Below are 17600 nucleotides of genomic sequence, written 5' to 3' on the forward strand. Positions count from 1 at the left end.
CTGAAAAAAAAAAAGTTGAAAATTTTGGTAATCTCAGGAAGATGGGCCTATTGCCACTATTACTGAACTAGGTGTGAATTTGTTAGAAAGAACGTTTTATTGATTATCAACAGTCTCAATTGCCTTTCTACTATTTTGAATATAGTTAGAAGATTCCAACATAGAAGAAATTATAGAATGTCGTTGCAATTACTAAATCCTAAGGCCGAATCATTAAGAAGAGATGCTGCGTTGAAGGTTAACATTACTTCAGCTGAGGGTTTACAGTCTGTTCTAGAGACCAATTTGGGTCCAAAGGGTACATTAAAGATGTTGGTTGATGGTGCAGGGAACATCAAGTTGACCAAGGATGGTAAGGTTCTATTAACTGAAATGCAAATCCAATCTCCAACTGCTGTTATGATTGCTCGTGCGGCAGCTGCTCAGGATGAAATTACTGGTGATGGTACTACCACTGTTGTGTGTTTGGTTGGTGAACTGCTAAAGCAAGCTTATAGATTTATCCAAGAAGGTGTGCATCCAAGAATTATTACTGATGGTTTTGAGATTGCTCGTAAACAAGCTTTGGAGTACCTAGATGAATACAGGATCACTGATAAAGTTATTGATAATGGTGAAATCGACAGAGAGTTCCTTTTACAGGTTGCTAGATCCTCGCTTTCTACAAAGGTAAACCCTGAATTAACAGAGGTTTTGACCCCAATTGTTACCGATGCTGTACTAAGTGTTGTTAGTAAGGAATCCCAAAATCTTGACCTCTACATGGTAGAAATTATGCAAATGCAACACCTGTCACCAAAGGATACCACTTTTGTTAGAGGTCTTGTGCTAGATCATGGTGCCAGACACCCTGATATGCCAATACGTGTAGAAAACGCTCATGTATTGATCCTAAATGTTTCTTTGGAATATGAAAAGACAGAAGTCAATTCTGGTTTCTTCTATAGTTCTGCCGACCAAAGAGATAAGCTAGCTGCAAGTGAAAGAAAGTTTGTGGATGAAAAATTAAAAAAAATCATCGATTTGAAGAATGAGGTTTGTGGCCTAGATTCCAACCAAGGCTTTGTAATTATCAACCAGAAGGGTATTGATCCTATGTCTCTTGACGTCCTTGCCAAGCATAACATTTTGGCACTAAGAAGAGCTAAGAGACGTAATATGGAGAGATTACAACTTGTAACGGGTGGTGAAGCACAGAATTCTGTCGATGATCTAAGCCCATCTATCCTAGGTTACTCAGGTTTAGTATACCAAGAGGTAATTGGTGAAGAGAAGTTTACTTATGTGACCGAAAATAAAGATCCAAAATCTTGTACAATTTTAATCAAGGGTTCAACAAATTATGTTTTGAATCAAACAAAGGATGCTGTAAGAGACGGTTTAAGAGCGGTCGCTAATGTCATTAAGGATCAGAGTGTTGTCCCAGGTGCAGGTGCTTATTTCATTTCCGCCTCAAAACATCTAAAAACTAGCAACTTCTCCAAACTTGGTGCTAAGGGTAAAACTAAGACTGGTATTGAAGCATTTGGTGAAGCTCTTTTAGTGGTCCCAAAGACTTTGGTTAAAAATTCTGGTCATGATCCACTTGACGTTTTGGCGATGTGTGATGACGAACTTGAGGATGCAAAGGAGAGTGATGAGAAGAGATATGTTGGTGTTGATCTAAATATTGGTGATTCCTGTGATCCTACCATTGAAGGTGTATGGGATTCTTACAGAGTAATTAGAAATGCTATTAATGGTGCTACTGGTATTGCTAGTAATCTTCTGTTATGTGATGAACTGTTAAGAGCAGGAAGATCTACCTTGAAGGAAGGTCCTCACTAAATGGAACGTTAACTTCCTTTTTTATTGCATATACCCAGTACAAATAATATTATAGAAAGATAAGAAAATCTAATATTGTAATTTATTCTGAATTCTTTTGAATGTCTAAACCATATATGTACATTATAGTTATTATTCACATGTCCTCGTTTTCTTGTTTACATTATTGTATAAAAATGTTGAAATACTAGTAAATATCAAAAAGATACGATATAAGTATAATTAATTGGACACCTGAGTAAACTATTTTAAAGCCCCAGCATATAGTGAATTTATTGATAAATTTATAATATATGTTTACATTACATATCCTCTATTTCAATTTGATCGTTAGGTTCTTTTTGTTCTTGTGCTTCGGCCCACTGGGTGACATCATCAATATAAGATAGAATTGTAGCCACACTCTCAGGATTATTGGATTCTAAAGGTAAAAACTGAACCATACCAAAGTCATCTACTAAATTAGCTATACATTCGTTTAAATGATGGAATTTAGGATTCAAAGTTTTGGTAGCTTCATCTGCTAAAAGCATAGCATCTGGATTTAAGAATCTCTTAAGCTTTTTCCTTCCGTACTCATCTTTAATCATGTCTAGCTTACTTAAAACATTAATATGAGGCAATTCCAATAATATCATAGCTGACATAGCAGACAGTGCACCACTGAAAAACTTTGAAGTATCTATCACAAATGGGGCCTCCAAAAGATAAGTGGCACATAAACTGAAATTCAGCTGCCCCTGTAGATGACGTACAATGTTGGGCAGTACGGGTATATGAGTATACAGTTCGATTTGTCCTGGGCAATCAAAGATCAGATATTCGTCATTGAAGTCACCAATTTCTTCATCGAGCCAATCAAGATTTTTCATAAGGTATTCAAAACAATATATCAGCGCACCATTAGGACCCAAATCCATCTCCTCCATAACATCTTCCAGTGAAATTAAATCTCTAATATCAATGGTAAACTCATATTTGTTTGGCTCCGCAGCTGGATCCAAATTCACAATATGTGCCCTTCTTCCAATAGTCTGCATGTGTGAAATAATAGAGTTACAAAAAGTACTCTTACCTGCACCTGCAGGCCCTAAAACTAAAACACCAACTCTAGACATTACTCAATTTGCTTATATTAAAAATATATTGCAGTTATGATCGTCGTAATACCTTTAAAAGTATCTACTATGCCTTCTTATATAATTTATTATATACATACATTTACTTGCGATGAGCTCATCGCCACTTTTTGATTGAAATTTTTCAGTTTTTCAGTTTTTCTTCAGTTTTTTTTCAAATGAAAAAAAAAATTTAAGGTAACCGAGATGAGCTTTAACACTTAATTGATTTATCAAATTAACTCGTAGTTCACAAACTATATTTTGATTTTTATCCTGGTGCATCAGTGCTTTCTATTTGTTTTGTTCTATATCCGTATTTAAACAGGGTGATTCCTATGTGTGGGAATGATATGTATTGAATGCACTGCTCCTACTGACAGTTTATTTACGGAGTATTCCAATAAATATGTTCAATTAACAGAATGTAAGAAATGTCACTGTGAAGTGGACAAATATATTGAAATTGATAATGTTCTCTTATTCATTGACCTTTTGCTCTTAAAGCCTGGTGCGTATAGGCACTTGGTTTATAATTCTCTGGAGGTATCGCTTACAAAATTTGATATGGACGCTCTAAAGCTGAAACGCAGAAGATCAGGCAAGCCATATGAGCTAAATATTTCGTGGTTTCAGAAATATAGCTCAATATTACGTTTGTGGGTGTTGTTTGTGGCATTAGAAGTATATATAACATGGGTAGAGCAAGAACAAATATTTCACACAGATAATGTTGACTTATTCAATGCTACCTCATATAAAATTATCATGCAGCGAGTAATTAATTGGCATCCAATACAACAGTATTTATTTTTTCTGGTCTACTGTCTAGTAGATAATCTATGTTTACATGCACTTACCGAACTGCTATTTTGTCAATGGCAAAACTGGGGTAACAATACTAAGTATCCAAAACAGATCATTTCATATACCATTTTGCTGTCCCATGGTGTGAAAATCTTCCCTATTTTGATGCTAATATGGCCTTATGACAACCTGGTATCAATGTCGATTATAAAATGGGTGGCTAATTTATATTTGATAGAATCTCTCAAAATAATAACGAATCTTCGATACGGTCAAATTCTGAAACTTCTAATAGTGGTTTTCATCATTAGATATTTACTACTCCATACTTTATCTGTGCTATTTTTAAATGCTAAACTTAATACAGATCTAAAGACTGCTGTTCTCCGTGAAATCACCGGTTGGAAAATCTTAATTAATGACATCATGAGTACTATAAATTTTTTTTCAAGAAACGTATAATGACATAATTTAATGTTCAATGCCAAACAAATTTTTACTGTTATTATCTTTGTCTTTAACAATACTTTAAGGAGAGCAATAACTTTTGAATATATAACCTTTATAATTTAATGCCTAATAACTCTTAATAATCTATACCAACAGATATTTTACTCTACCATTGGTTTCTCCAGATCAGTTACTAAGAAGGGATAAGAATAAGATTCATCTTCCTGAGATGTAACCATGGAGTTTTCTCGTTCGTGCTCTCTAATTGAACTTAGTGCAATGTATTGAGAAAGTGGAAGGTAATTTTTTTCAAAATCCCACCAAAAACTCAAAGTTATAATAGGTAGTGGTAATAACCATGAAGATAGCACCCAATCGCTATCAAAACCAGCAAGGGTACCCGTCATGGTTAACTGAAAAAGGAGCAGACCTAAAATGATCCTTCTGTACACCAGAGGCCATACTTTACCAGTAGCATGTGGTAAATGATCAGTAGCGAATATCAATTGATATTTGTAAACGTAAAAACCCACCACAAAATAAGCCAAACCTGATACTAAAATTTTTGTGCTCATAACACTGTAGATTAATGTTATTATGAAAACTAAAATTGGCTGTGGTAGTTGCAAACCAAAATTGAATATTGGTGGATTGTAAAGCTCTTTTCTTTGTCTTGGAGTCCTAGCTTGAATCTTAATTAGAGGAAATCCGATTAAACTTCCCACCAATAGTAATTTGAAGGGAAACATACCGATACCTTGTAATATAATCAGATCAACATAAAATAATGAGAACTCCTTTACAGAAGTGGCCAATTGGTAAGCGATCTTACTGGTATCGCTCAAATAGCCCCAGTAATTGGAAGCTGTACCCGCTAATGTAAAAACTAAGAACAAGTTAACAAATATGTAGAAAAAGTTTTTGGAAACCAAAGAAACCTCTTCCTCACTGTGAGAAACCAATCCCTGGTAGGAGGTTAGATACTCATAAAAGTATGGGATGATAACATTTAGTAATGTGAACAAATAGGTTGGTAATAGCCCTGTTACAATATTTTCAGCCCATTTATGTTCCTTTAACCAATATCCTAAACTAGGCCAAAATCTTAAAATTGTTTTCATATTCAATAGGGTAGCAAGATAGGAAACTGGTACAATTAAGAACAAACTGCATAATCCAATGAATACTGTAACGGTCCATACTTTAGTCAAGCGTTCTTTTCTTGAGAGACAAACGTTATCCCATTGAATGTCATGCGGTGCAGGAGCTAATCTGGTGATAAAGTAATGTACTCTAGGGTCTAATACTGCCTGAGCCGCCATTTGTGCATTCGCAACAGAGTCCATAGTAACAAATGCAGTTGGTGTAGCTGGATAATGTCTCTTCCGAGCTTCTATTATTTCCTTATCAATGAATTTTAGTTGATGTTCTAGATGTTCTATAGCATCAACTTCCTTACCAAAAATACCAAGGAAACCTGTTTTGATTACAGGTCTTTCGCCTACTCTCACTTCTGAGTAAATAACATTATTATCTGGGGTAGCTTGTGTTTCAATATCTGTTGAAGGATCACTACCATGACTTATATTCGAATGCTGTTCTTCATTTCTAGTGAGTCTAAAACTCTCTGTATATGTTTCATAATTTCTCAGATGATCCGGACATTCTGAGTATTTGAGCTCCAACTGTTTCAATACTAGCTCTCTATAGTGGAAAAGCTTGTTCAATGGGCCCCATTCTCGGCAAATTGTAATAGATGAAACTTTACCTATTTTCAGTTGTTCTATTCTATTTTTCAGAGCCGTAACATCTCTTAGTTCTATGGGTATACCAGATAACCTAATTGTCCTATCGGTTATAGTATTTTGCTTACCCAAGTAATTTTGTCTACTATTTACAACTGTTTTTGTCTGTCTCATTAACAAATTGATCGCTAGTATGGTGAAGAAATATGTAAATACCACATACATCCATAGATAGACGCTCGATTTTTCTGGAATATAATCATGGTCATCATGACCTGCCGCACTATTATACTGTTCTGCAAATCTTTTAAATAACTTTAAACCAGAGTTGATTATTAGATTTCTCTCATTGGGATCATTGTCATCATCACCATCATATCTTCCGGTAAAATGGTATCGTACTGGTGAAATTATACTAATGGAAAATACACAGTAAATTGCCAGTAATTTGATGCACATTTTGAAGAACCCTAAGAAGACGTAAGCATCAAGACCAGCATACTCTAGGACTTGTTCATCGTCTATCTTAAATAATACAGGTAACCATCCAAAAAGACTGGTTTCATCCCATGAAGGTAAAGCCTGACATGATTCTTTGTATTTTCTACTGGCATATAACCTAGGGAAACGTTTTAGCAGAATTGAAAAGGCAAGTAATGCAAATAATCCTAAAGAAGTAGCTATCCCTAGTTGTGTTGTCACAACCATAGCGCTTGGTCGCCTAAAATCAGGAGAGTCACCGTCTGTGCCATTTGTAGGAAGTGTATTAATTAGGTATAGTAATTCGGGTATATTTCCGTAAAAAGTCATAATTTATGAACACGATTGGTATTGCGTTGATATCAGAAGAGATCACTTCTACAATTAGTTCTTGAAAGTTGTTTTCTAAGTTTGGAATCCACTATATGAACTAATTTATATGAATGGATTGTGATTCCCTATTTCCCTTTTCTTTTATAACGCGGTTTTCTTACCAGAACGGAATAGATTTTGATTTATTATAGAGACGCCATATCAGAGATACGTATTGACAAAAGACAACAATTAAACGTTCCAATAGTTATAGCTTAATACTTGGTGAAGCGAACACTTAACTCTATAAATATATATTTACTAAAAAAAAAAAGTAGAATTATTTAGTGTTAGAAGCATCAATAAGGAATTGCATATCATTATTAAAAATTATTAAAAAAAAAAAAGAGAAAAAAAAAATTATTATGCTCTCCAGTATTGAGCTAAGTTATGCAAGTGGTCAATAACAATAGGAAGCAACGCATTTACACTATCATTTATCAATGTTTGGAAATGAATAGTAGCCTCTTCCTCGGTTAAATCTAAATTGAATCTTTCTTTCACCTTCAAAACCGAACCTTCTGAATCTACTCTGATATCTGGGATATTAGATGTTTTCATCAGTTCAAATAAATTGAGTATCAATCCAGCATTTCTTCTTAGTATCGAGTATGCTACAAAGCAGTAGCTCCTGAATTTATTATAATTAGATGACTCAGCTCCTCCAAAAGCCTCAATTATTTGAGGGGGAAGTTTCATTAAAGGGGGGAATGGCTTAGGGTCCTGCCCTAAGATATACCCAAAGTCAGCATGAAAAAACATCCCATCGTGGGTAATTAGCAAATTGTCTAAATGACGATCTCCAACACCTAAAATATAAGTGATTACACAATATCCGGCACATGACTTCACGAAGTTATCCATAACCCATTGTTTTACACCCAATTCATTATTTTTGTCCGGATGATGTGCTCTAAAAAAAGGTAAAATTCCATGGTATTGACTCAGTATATTTGCCATTGTGTCATTAGGAATAAATTGTATGGCACCTTCATCAGGACCAGTAGCTAAAATTTTATACGGTATCAGTTTTAAATCCACATTCTCATTTTTCAGAAGTTCATTCATTAAGCTAATAATTTGTACTACCAATTGATCTTGCCTTAAATCATCACCCACCTTAAACATTAACGAATATTTTTCATTATTACTGGTGAGAAAAGTTATCATTAGTGGTGATAATGAACTTTTAAATACTTTCGATTCTTCGACTACTACGTCCTTAAGAATAATGTCAGGGTCTAATGGGAGTATCACAGCTGATTGTTTAAGCATAGATTTTACTTTACCAGATAATAAGTGCTGTAATAATTCTCTCTTCTTAGCAACGGTATCCTTCAGTGCTTTGATTTCTTCACAACAATGTCTCAATAAACTGACGAAATTCATCTGATTTTGTAATGTTTTTTCATCATTTTTCGCAATTCTGCTTAAAAAGGATTCTAATATTTGGTTTAGGAATGGTTGATCGTATGACTCAGATTTGACATACCAATAAAAATAATTGCCGAGCCTCTTATTCACCAATGCTCTTCTTATTAAGAATTCAGCAAGTGGTGATATAACAATGGGGGTTTCAATCATCTGAGAATCTGAATGACTATGTATGGAACTCAAGAAAGTCTGACTTATGGGTAGCTTTGCCTCTGAGTTAGTGTGATGGCGATGAATGATCGAATTTAAATTTTGATCATTTGGATTAATTTTATGACTACTGTTCGTTAAATGTGACCCAGAGGACCAGTCGATGACTCCAAAATCACTGTTCATAGCATCCGTAAAAGTATACAGATATTCAAAGCACACAGCTTGGACCAATTGTAATAAGTACAATTCGAGTTCTTTATCAGAAGCCTTTTTCAATCTATTCACAGCGTATGTTCTAACGGACAAATCTCTATATGAATGACCTAATAATCCAATAGCATCATCAATATCTATTTCCGCCCACCCATCCATCATCTCAAGAACTTCAGTTCGTTCAGTTTCTTCTTTGAAATTTGTACTCTGGAGTAGTTTCATTAGTGCTTTTTTGTTACTTTGTAAAAAGTATCTATACTTCCATATTGATCCTTTTTCATGGGCGGTAAGTTTGGTACCTGGTGGATAAGCAATAATTCTATTGAGATATTCTCTTTTTTTAGTATCAGGTTTCAATTGCTTATCAAATTTTGAGTGTTTTGACGCTCTTTCTAATCTCCGGAACTTCTCTTCAACGGGATCGTTGTTAAATTGATCTGGATCATAAAACTTAAGCGTAGAATTGTATTTGGTGCCCATCGATATTTTCAATTTAGGATCAACTACTGAATTTCCATTATTGTTACTTATCGAGTGGTCCACTGAGAAATTATTATCGAAATTATAAAGTGTGGGAATATTACGTTGAATATCCTCGTATAATTTCTCTGTATATACTACTGGCAAATCCATAATAGGGAACTGTATATTAAAGATAAATGTGTTTATCGGTAGCTCCACAGTTTCAAACTGTTTATAGAGTTTCCGTAATATTTCGCCGTCTAACCAATCCACCTTTTTATATTCTCCACACAAGAACTTGTTGATAGTATCCACAATCTCCATAGATTCTGTACTTTGATCTCCATTTTTATCAAACTTGATGGCTTCAATACCACGCTTTAGTGTATAATCTCGATCATTAAATATAGGTACACTTAACGTGGTAAACGGTACTCTTTTGTCCCCATCATACTCCCATAATATAATATTCAGTTTACAGGTTGGTGTCAAATGCTTGATCCGTATAGGGAGAGTCAACCATTGATCCCAAACTCTGCTGTGCCTAAATGGAATATACTTTGAGAATACTGGTATCGTTAAATCCTCCATAGTTCTGGAATCAAATACTTGAACAGATACCAACATATCACTGGCAGGTGATATATTCGATAACGTCAACCCCAATTGCGGGTTTATTAGCTTCTCAGAGGCCTTCAATAACCGTTTTCGGCCTTGCAATGATATGATCTTTACCTGTAGCTGTACATCGATATCTTCAGAGGGATAAAATGAAACACTTTTAGATACCATTTTGGTTGTTTTAATGTTATTAGCTTGTTGGATGTTAAGCAGTCACCCTTTTGCTTTTCAATCGAAAACACTGCAATAGTAAATTTAGAAGTGAAAATATAAATCAGAAATCTAACACAGGAAGTAACGTATTATACCTATCCATCAGGAATTGACCTTAAGAAAAGATAATTTACATGCTTATGTATAATATTACCATGTAATTATATGATATATAGTCACCCGCCTTGGTTAGGAATATAAAATACTTAATGACGAAATATCGGAATGATATTCGTATACAGATATTTATCATGTGATACACGTATATGATTATATCACATGTTTTTATCGTTCAACAATACTTTTTTATGACGATTTTTTCAAGTGGTCGTTGGTTCTATATTTAATATTTAATATTTTATTGTAAGTTCTATTTTTGTCTTTATTTATTTTTAGTTAGATCTCATTTTCTTTTATACAAGGTAGGTAGAAATAAATCTAATTTATTAGTCAAACCTCAGAATTGATTCATTAGTCCCTTTTTTTTTTCTCTGATTGGAAACTTACTTATTTCCTATATTGTGGGTGAAACACAAAAGAGATACTAAAAATAAAAGAAAATATTACACATATACAATACAAACATTCAAGGTTAACTCTCCCCTCATCATTAATTTGTAGATTTAATCTTAAAAGGAGATAAGATATTTATAACAAAAAACAAAAAAAAAAGACCTGATCCCAAATACCTCAATACAGGAATAAATCTCCTTAAATTTGTTTAGTTGTTTCTTATTTGACTTGTAATACTTATATCAAAGAGAGAGAATACACGATTTAAGAGGTCCCAAAGAAGTGAAAAAGTGAGCATCACAAATTGTGTTTTACCGATAAAAATAATACATAAGAGATGAGTTCTAATCCACAAGTAAATGTTGAACATGCACTACCGATAGCGTCAATACAGAAGGTTAAGAAAGATTTACAAGATTTTACAGCTGCTCCTGAGCTTACAGAAGAACAATCCGAGTTAATAAGCTCGCATATCAACCTAATTGATGCAGCATTGCTACAGTTTATGAAGGACAATCACGATTTGGACAGACAACCTGCATCTACTACAGATGTCAACTTAAGTCTATATCATGGGTTGAAAAGAATGTATAATGATCTTTTAAATGAGCTTCGAACTGTTAAAGAGCAAAAAATAGCGACTGAACAGGCCGATAGAAATAAACCACTTGAATATATTGAGGACGAACTTCCGTACTTACAAGCAGCTCAAAGGAAAGCATATATCGATACATTGATTATGAATGATACGCATGATGAAGAATTGAAGAAACAAGGTGAAAGGTTTTTAACTGCAGTAGTAAAGCTATATACGTTGGATTCTTCCATTGAAGAAAATTTAAGGGTTTATATGACTTTGGTTAGGAAATTGGGTTTTTCCACAGAACAATTACATTCGAAATTACCTAATGAGATAAGGCCAACTAATCATAATATACCAGAAGATGATAATATTGAAAAAGGAACTAATGAAGATAATAGTAAAGAGGACTCAAAAAAGAAGATATCTTTTTCAAAGTATTTGAAAAAAGAAGATTCCTCTAAGAGACCATTGAATGATGATAGTAATGAAGGTCCTGAGATGAAAAAAATAAAATCTACCTCAATAGAAGATGATAATATTGAAACAAATGGCCTGAAATCAATTCTAAAAAATAGAGATCAGAAAAATTCAACCAAGAAGAAACCAGTGGGAATTAAGTTTCAGTCAGAGTCTTCTTTAATTACAGTATTTGGTGATGGTTTGCCCAACACTGGTTTACAAGTCTCGCCAGAGGAATTGAAAAAAATTCTACAACCATTTGTCGCTGGTCAACCAAGGGAATTTCCTTTACGGGACCCTATGCCATCTGTCCTAAAGCTTCCTATGTGGGATATTAGATTTGATGAAAATGTTAATAACTCTGATATATCAGAACTTAAGGGTGGTCCCGTTCCTTGCGCGACAAGAACACCTCTGACATCAAAGGTGAATTTCATTAATTTCAGTACAGACTTGAACAAGCCTGCCCGTGAACCTGTAAATCTCGATGAAGGAGAATCCAGTCAACCAGTTATAGCTAAAGCTTTCGGCCAAAATAAACTACTCCTGCGGAAAGATAGAGGTGGTTTGCCATATAAAAGAATACCTGATATTGTAAGAAATAAATACGCTCCAAGAGCAGGTTAAAATTCACTATCCATAATACTTGTCAATAAAGATAGAAATCATAGGTCCCATGATAATTTATTGAAAAACACATCTGAGTCTAAACAAAAAATCTCGACACAGAGAGAACAAATATTCTCATATTCATATACTTATAATTCAGCATAATCCGACTAACATGGCCAGATATTTATATAAATTTATATAATTCTAATACAACTTAATGCATTTCAACATTTATTCTAGTGGCTTTGATGATGCCTATATAATAAAAATATAATATCGCTTTGATGTGAAAAAAATTATAAAATTCTTATAAAATCATGTAATTGGTGAAATGATGGTTAAGAGTATACTTAGGCCAATATACTCTAAAACACTATTTGAAACTGGTCTGAATAATGCTGTTGAAGGGACGTATTGGAAGATATGGTAAGACCAGTATATTGAGCTTACGCTCTCAAAGAGTTAATTTAACAACAGTCAGGAAACCACTGACCAAGACCGTCATACCGATTGATGAGTCTTCTAATACATTGAGACATTTACAATTTACACCAAGGATGAGTTTTGAAGATGGGCTAGCAATTCAGGAGAAATTTGTGAAAGCTCAATTGGATATTAAAGAGTTACAGTCAAAGATTAAAAGAAGAGTAGCAGAAATTGAAGATCAGTACGAAAATGCATCTATAAATGAAAATGAACAAAAAATACTAGATCAAATTATGTCTATGAAACCAAATCCTTTACTACTTACATTTGAATTTGATCCTACTTATACGGGTGGAAAGAGAGTTAAAAAAACCATTACTGATCAACAAATACAAGCATTCGAGAACTTTGTTCCAGAGGTTCAGAAGAATAATCCTAAACCCAAATTTGTTCAAGTAGAAAGAGGTGGTCAAATCACATACCATGGACCAGGTCAATTGGTTGCTTATATAATACTGGACCTTAAAACCTTTAAGGATTTTCCTGCTAAATGTCTGGTGGCAGCTATTGAACAATCAACCATTAACGCCTTAAAACATACTACACTAAATGAAAAAGGAGACAAACTTGATTTAGACGCATTTGTTACCGAAAATACTGGTGTTTGGACGTCAACAAATAAGAAAATAGCAAGTATAGGGATACATGTTAGAAGATCAATAACATCACATGGTGTGGCAGTAAATATTGATACAGATTTATCATATATGAAGAGATTTGAAATGTGTGGGCTGAAAGATAGCATACCCACGTCGATTATGAATGAAAATCCTAATGCGCATGTTAGTGTTCAACAGTTTGCTATCGAATACGGCAAACAATTGGCTAAAGTACTAGGAATACAAACGATAGAAAGAATGCAAATTATGGAAGATGACCTAAAAAATATGTTAGAAAAAAATTAAGCTTTGCTTTGTATTATCTTTTCGTGAGTAGTAAAGGATGAAAATGTCAGCCATTACGTCATAAAACTCTTCAATGCTAGAAACTCCCTAAATACTATTAAATAGCTTGTATATACGTAAGGTAGCCTCAATCTAGGATATTTTAGTTTTGGTGTACAAACTACCTTGATGATAGTTTCAATGCAATTGTTAGAACACCTACAGATACAACGCCAACAGTCCAAAAAGTCCAGCTTCTTAGATATGGTCGTGGTTTATTTGATTTAGGTTTCTCGTTTGCTTTCTCAGCGCTGTTTAATACCTCCTCATTAAGGATGGAAATGTCATTAATTCTTTTTTGTAGCTTTTCATTTTTAAACTTTTCAACTTCTAATCTAGTCTTCAAATCTTCCAAGTTGCCCTTAGCGAGTTTTATGCGGTTATTTATTTTTTCCTGCTCATTGGAAGAACTATTCACAATAGTCTCACGTAGTTCTTTAGTCTCTTTTATACTTCTTTCATGATCTTTCATGAAATTGGACAATTTATTGGATAATTCATTTTTTATGTCAGTTTGTAATACTATGAGGTCTTTATCATTCTGCTCAACTAATAACTTATTTTGATAATCCATATCAGCAGTATACCTGATAAAAAAATTCTCTACAGTCTTCATCCTTAATTTGTCAATTTTTTTGGTAGCTAATTCAGATGCAAGAGTTCTAATAACATCAATTAATTTTTGACTAGTACCAATTGAGTTGTTGATAAATATTCCACTGAGGATATCAATATCAGATCGTAGTATCGTGTCTTCTAAATCCAGTGCGCCTTGGGAGTGGTTTAATGAGGCTTCAAATGCAATAGTTTTCAAAATTCCATTATTTAATGGGTTCACATTACTAGCTAATATACTATTATCTGGATACTCAAATAGAGGATGAATATAAACATCTTCTATGATGGCACTGATCTTTCTGTGCTCTAACTTCGTATCGATATCAGTCCCAAGATCTATTAAATCACCTATCTTGATTTCGATATCATGTTGATCGATCCGTTTACCGTTCAAGAAAGTGCCGTTACTTGATTTTAAGTCGCGTAAATATATTTTTCCAGTGTAATAGTCACAGCTAAGGTAGGCATGGTTTCTTGATAAAACTCTGGAATCGAAATTACCGTTATCCGGGTGTACCTGAGTAGAAGTAGAGGAATTTTTATTCGACTTCCCACCATTATTCAACGAAATATTATCATTTGAGTTTGTGTTTGCAACTGGTCTCCCTAATTTTAGTCCATCTGGTTTAAATGGGATCACTAAATACTTTGTCTCGAAGGTATTGTTAAGTGATTTAAGCACCAGAGTGTAATGATATTTTTTCCTGAACATTGGTGCTGTTTTGTGTGCTCTAGCCCTATCGCTACTTGAGTTACGTTTTACTAATTCCGGAGTGTTCTTCTCCCTATCTGTAGTATTTGCATTAATATTCGATGCCTTTTCAGAGCGATGTTTCTTGGTATCCGAATAGTTTCCGTTATTGGATCTATTTGTGATAGAATAATTCTTATTATGGTAGTGTTTGTGAGCCAATTGGTTTTCTCGAAGTGCTGGTGAAGGTAGCACATCCTTGGCCTTAGACGTTTCCATCATGGTGATCGGTTTTGTGTGAGTACTATCTTTACACAATTGGTTTTCGGATATATGTCCTTGCAGTCAGATCACCAGTATATTTCGTTTATTGAAGGACCCTCCTCGCCGATATCTAACCAAGAACTGAATACAAATAGAATATTGGCACTAGATACACTATAATTGTGCTTTCAGTGATCCTTAAATTTTAAATTTCAGATCTAACTGAAACTGGTTGTATGTCATCTTAACTAATTTTTTAAGAAGTTCCATTATTTCCCTTTTTCTTATTATCAGGGTTATATAGCCTGTTTTTTTTTTGAGCCTTAACAAAAATATTAAACTAGGCACCATATTGGCGATAGGTTGTAATAAAATAATTTCAAATTATTTAATAATGATAATATTTAATTGATATATAATTGGTATTTGTTTTAAATAATTATTATTAAATGTATATTGTATTAAAAAGATTTGCAAAACAAATAAAAAAGAGTTTATAAAATATGATGGGAAGATTTCCATAAAAAAAAAAAGCATGGAATTAGTTAAAAACCATTTCATTGAAGAAAGGGTTTAAAAATAAAAACGAAAACATTATGGTTTTGTGATTATAAATACACTATCGCATTAGTTTTCCCGAAGTTCTTCTGTTTGTACATTATTATCATGAGATTTACCAGAGTTGGTTTTTTCAATACCTTCCATATAATGTTCTGATACTTCGCTCTCGGACGCTGTGGATTTCACCTCAACATCTCTCTCGGATGCCTTAGGAATGAAATATTCTTGTCTCTCCGCCTCAGTAAGCTCGCTGTATGGAACCAATCCTTTCTTGATTGCAGTTTCGTCATCAAAGGCATCGAAATAGTCCTTGTCATCATGCAGAATTTCAATCTTGAATGGAAAGACCACACATAGTATCCAATATAGGAAGAATGAAATAGCAAAAGAAAAGAATGAGTCACCATAATAAAAGTTAACAATACCTCTGTTATGGAAATAATTGTTATTGACCTGCCAAGCAATACCTGGCAAACCTGGAGCCATACCTGTAACCCAAGCAACGAAGGCTCTCCAATTAAAACCCTTATAAAAGTAGTATTCGCCCTTTAGGGTGAAAGCTTGCACTACTGAATACTGTCTCCTTCTCACAATCAAATTATCAGCAATCATAACAGAGATGATAGGTGTCATAACAACACCAAAAGAACTCATAACAGTCAAGAAAGTAGATGATGAATTGTAGAAATTCCAAGGTTGGACGGCAACAGAAACCATGGCGGTAAAAACAGCACCTCTTCTGATATTGATATATTTGGGTAATAAACCTGCTAAGTCCATTCCACTAGCGAAGCCAGCATTTGAGATAGTGTAAGATATTTGAGATAGCAAGAATGAAACACCACAAAAGAAAGAAGCAGCACGAGCACCTGAGTGATAACCGTCTTTTAGCCAATATGTGGTAATGTCCATTGGCATCCACAATTGTTCCCCATATAGTTGCTCTGTTGTAGAAGCACCAATAGCACCATAAACAGGGACCAGAGTGGTAGGAATTAAGAGACCACAGATAGTACCCAACCAGATACCGGTTTGGGAAGACCCAAACCTAGAATAGTCACTTTGGTTAACAGAACCTGGGGACACCGAACCAAACCAATAGGATATCATATACACCCAGGCCCATGCTTTGTCAGATCCCTTTGCGGTGGATTTAGAGGATGTAAAAAGATCACCAACACCTCCATTTTTATGACATAGATAGATGACTATTCCCATCATTGAAAAGCAAGTAGCAATACATGATATAATCAAAAGGGTATTAATCTGGTAAGGTTTCATAAAATAGCAGAATGCACATACAATGTGAAAAATGACGAACCCTATTAATTCCTTGGTGGTCATAGCCACTTTATGAGCTAGAGTATTTGGCAAATGCAAATAATGATGAGACCAGGAATCAAGAATCATATTCACACAGAGTCCTCCTAACCAAGCATTAGAACCATAATTCACGATACTCATCATGACACGGATGATAATACCGAAGGCAGAACCGTAGATACCGAATGTAAATCTTTGCGCCAAAGTATAACCAACTTTCCAGTCCCAACCGGGATAGGAATTAGCCAGAGTAAACATGATTGTGACAACATCACCGATAATGAAAGTACCAATTGTTTCAGCATAACTTAAACCAACGGTAAGAGCAGAAGAGGCACTAATCCAAGTTCCGACAGAAAAAGATATGATACCCCAATAGGCGAAATTAGACCAAAACCCCCATGTCTGTTGATGTCTAGGGATAGGTAACAAGTCTGGATTCTTCAAGAAATCCAGTGTTTCTCTCTTTTCCACAGGAATCTCTATATATTTTAGAATATTCCACCTACCCATTTTTTTTTTATTTTTTTTATTTTTTTCCTTTGAAATATTTCTTATTAAAGATATAATATTTTTTTATTCTTTATTTCCAGGTAGTGTTCCTATTTTTGAGTATGCTGAAATGATATTTATAGTTCTTTGTTAGAAGAA

General features: G+C 34.1%; 9 protein-coding genes across 9 annotated transcripts; 4 read left to right on the forward strand and 5 right to left on the reverse strand.

Moving 5' to 3' along the window:
• Nucleotides 1-177: 177 nt before the first annotated feature.
• On the forward strand, nucleotides 178-1827 carry CCT6 (chaperonin-containing T-complex subunit CCT6; the record flags this gene model as incomplete). Its single annotated transcript, XM_071053388.1, has 1 exon — nucleotides 178-1827. The coding sequence occupies one exon, from the start codon at nucleotides 178-180 to the stop codon at nucleotides 1825-1827; it is 1650 nt and encodes a 549-aa protein (XP_070910796.1).
• A 302-nt stretch (nucleotides 1828-2129) lies between these two features.
• Nucleotides 2130-2945, reverse strand: GPN3 (putative signal sequence-binding GTPase GPN3; the record flags this gene model as incomplete). Its single annotated transcript, XM_071053389.1, has 1 exon — nucleotides 2130-2945. The coding sequence occupies one exon, from the start codon at nucleotides 2943-2945 to the stop codon at nucleotides 2130-2132; it is 816 nt and encodes a 271-aa protein (XP_070910797.1).
• Nucleotides 2946-3293: 348 nt separating this feature from the next.
• Nucleotides 3294-4214, forward strand: ARV1 (sterol homeostasis protein ARV1; the record flags this gene model as incomplete). Its single annotated transcript, XM_071053390.1, has 1 exon — nucleotides 3294-4214. The coding sequence occupies one exon, from the start codon at nucleotides 3294-3296 to the stop codon at nucleotides 4212-4214; it is 921 nt and encodes a 306-aa protein (XP_070910798.1).
• A 149-nt stretch (nucleotides 4215-4363) lies between these two features.
• On the reverse strand, nucleotides 4364-6757 carry CSC1 (Csc1p; the record flags this gene model as incomplete). The annotated part of the gene is made up of 1 exon (XM_071053391.1): nucleotides 4364-6757. The coding sequence occupies one exon, from the start codon at nucleotides 6755-6757 to the stop codon at nucleotides 4364-4366; it is 2394 nt and encodes a 797-aa protein (XP_070910799.1).
• Nucleotides 6758-7162: 405 nt separating this feature from the next.
• On the reverse strand, nucleotides 7163-9853 carry VPS34 (phosphatidylinositol 3-kinase VPS34; the record flags this gene model as incomplete). Its single annotated transcript, XM_071053392.1, has 1 exon — nucleotides 7163-9853. The coding sequence occupies one exon, from the start codon at nucleotides 9851-9853 to the stop codon at nucleotides 7163-7165; it is 2691 nt and encodes an 896-aa protein (XP_070910800.1).
• Nucleotides 9854-10745: 892 nt separating this feature from the next.
• REF2 (RNA-processing protein REF2) lies at nucleotides 10746-12077 on the forward strand (the record flags this gene model as incomplete). The annotated part of the gene is made up of 1 exon (XM_071053393.1): nucleotides 10746-12077. The coding sequence occupies one exon, from the start codon at nucleotides 10746-10748 to the stop codon at nucleotides 12075-12077; it is 1332 nt and encodes a 443-aa protein (XP_070910801.1).
• Nucleotides 12078-12457: 380 nt separating this feature from the next.
• LIP2 (lipoyl(octanoyl) transferase LIP2) lies at nucleotides 12458-13453 on the forward strand (the record flags this gene model as incomplete). Its single annotated transcript, XM_071053394.1, has 1 exon — nucleotides 12458-13453. One exon carries the CDS (start codon nucleotides 12458-12460, stop codon nucleotides 13451-13453), a length of 996 nt encoding a protein of 331 aa, XP_070910802.1.
• A 160-nt stretch (nucleotides 13454-13613) lies between these two features.
• FAR10 (Far10p) lies at nucleotides 13614-15083 on the reverse strand (the record flags this gene model as incomplete). The annotated part of the gene is made up of 1 exon (XM_071053395.1): nucleotides 13614-15083. One exon carries the CDS (start codon nucleotides 15081-15083, stop codon nucleotides 13614-13616), a length of 1470 nt encoding a protein of 489 aa, XP_070910803.1.
• A 609-nt stretch (nucleotides 15084-15692) lies between these two features.
• On the reverse strand, nucleotides 15693-17462 carry THI7 (thiamine transporter THI7; the record flags this gene model as incomplete). Its single annotated transcript, XM_071053396.1, has 1 exon — nucleotides 15693-17462. The coding sequence occupies one exon, from the start codon at nucleotides 17460-17462 to the stop codon at nucleotides 15693-15695; it is 1770 nt and encodes a 589-aa protein (XP_070910804.1).
• Nucleotides 17463-17600: the final 138 nt, after the last annotated feature.

The sequence above is a fragment of the Nakaseomyces bracarensis genome (genome assembly GCF_045282275.1).
Source record: "Nakaseomyces bracarensis strain CBM3 chromosome Unknown Scaff11_0, whole genome shotgun sequence".
Lineage (NCBI taxonomy): Eukaryota > Fungi > Ascomycota > Saccharomycetes > Saccharomycetales > Saccharomycetaceae > Nakaseomyces > Nakaseomyces bracarensis.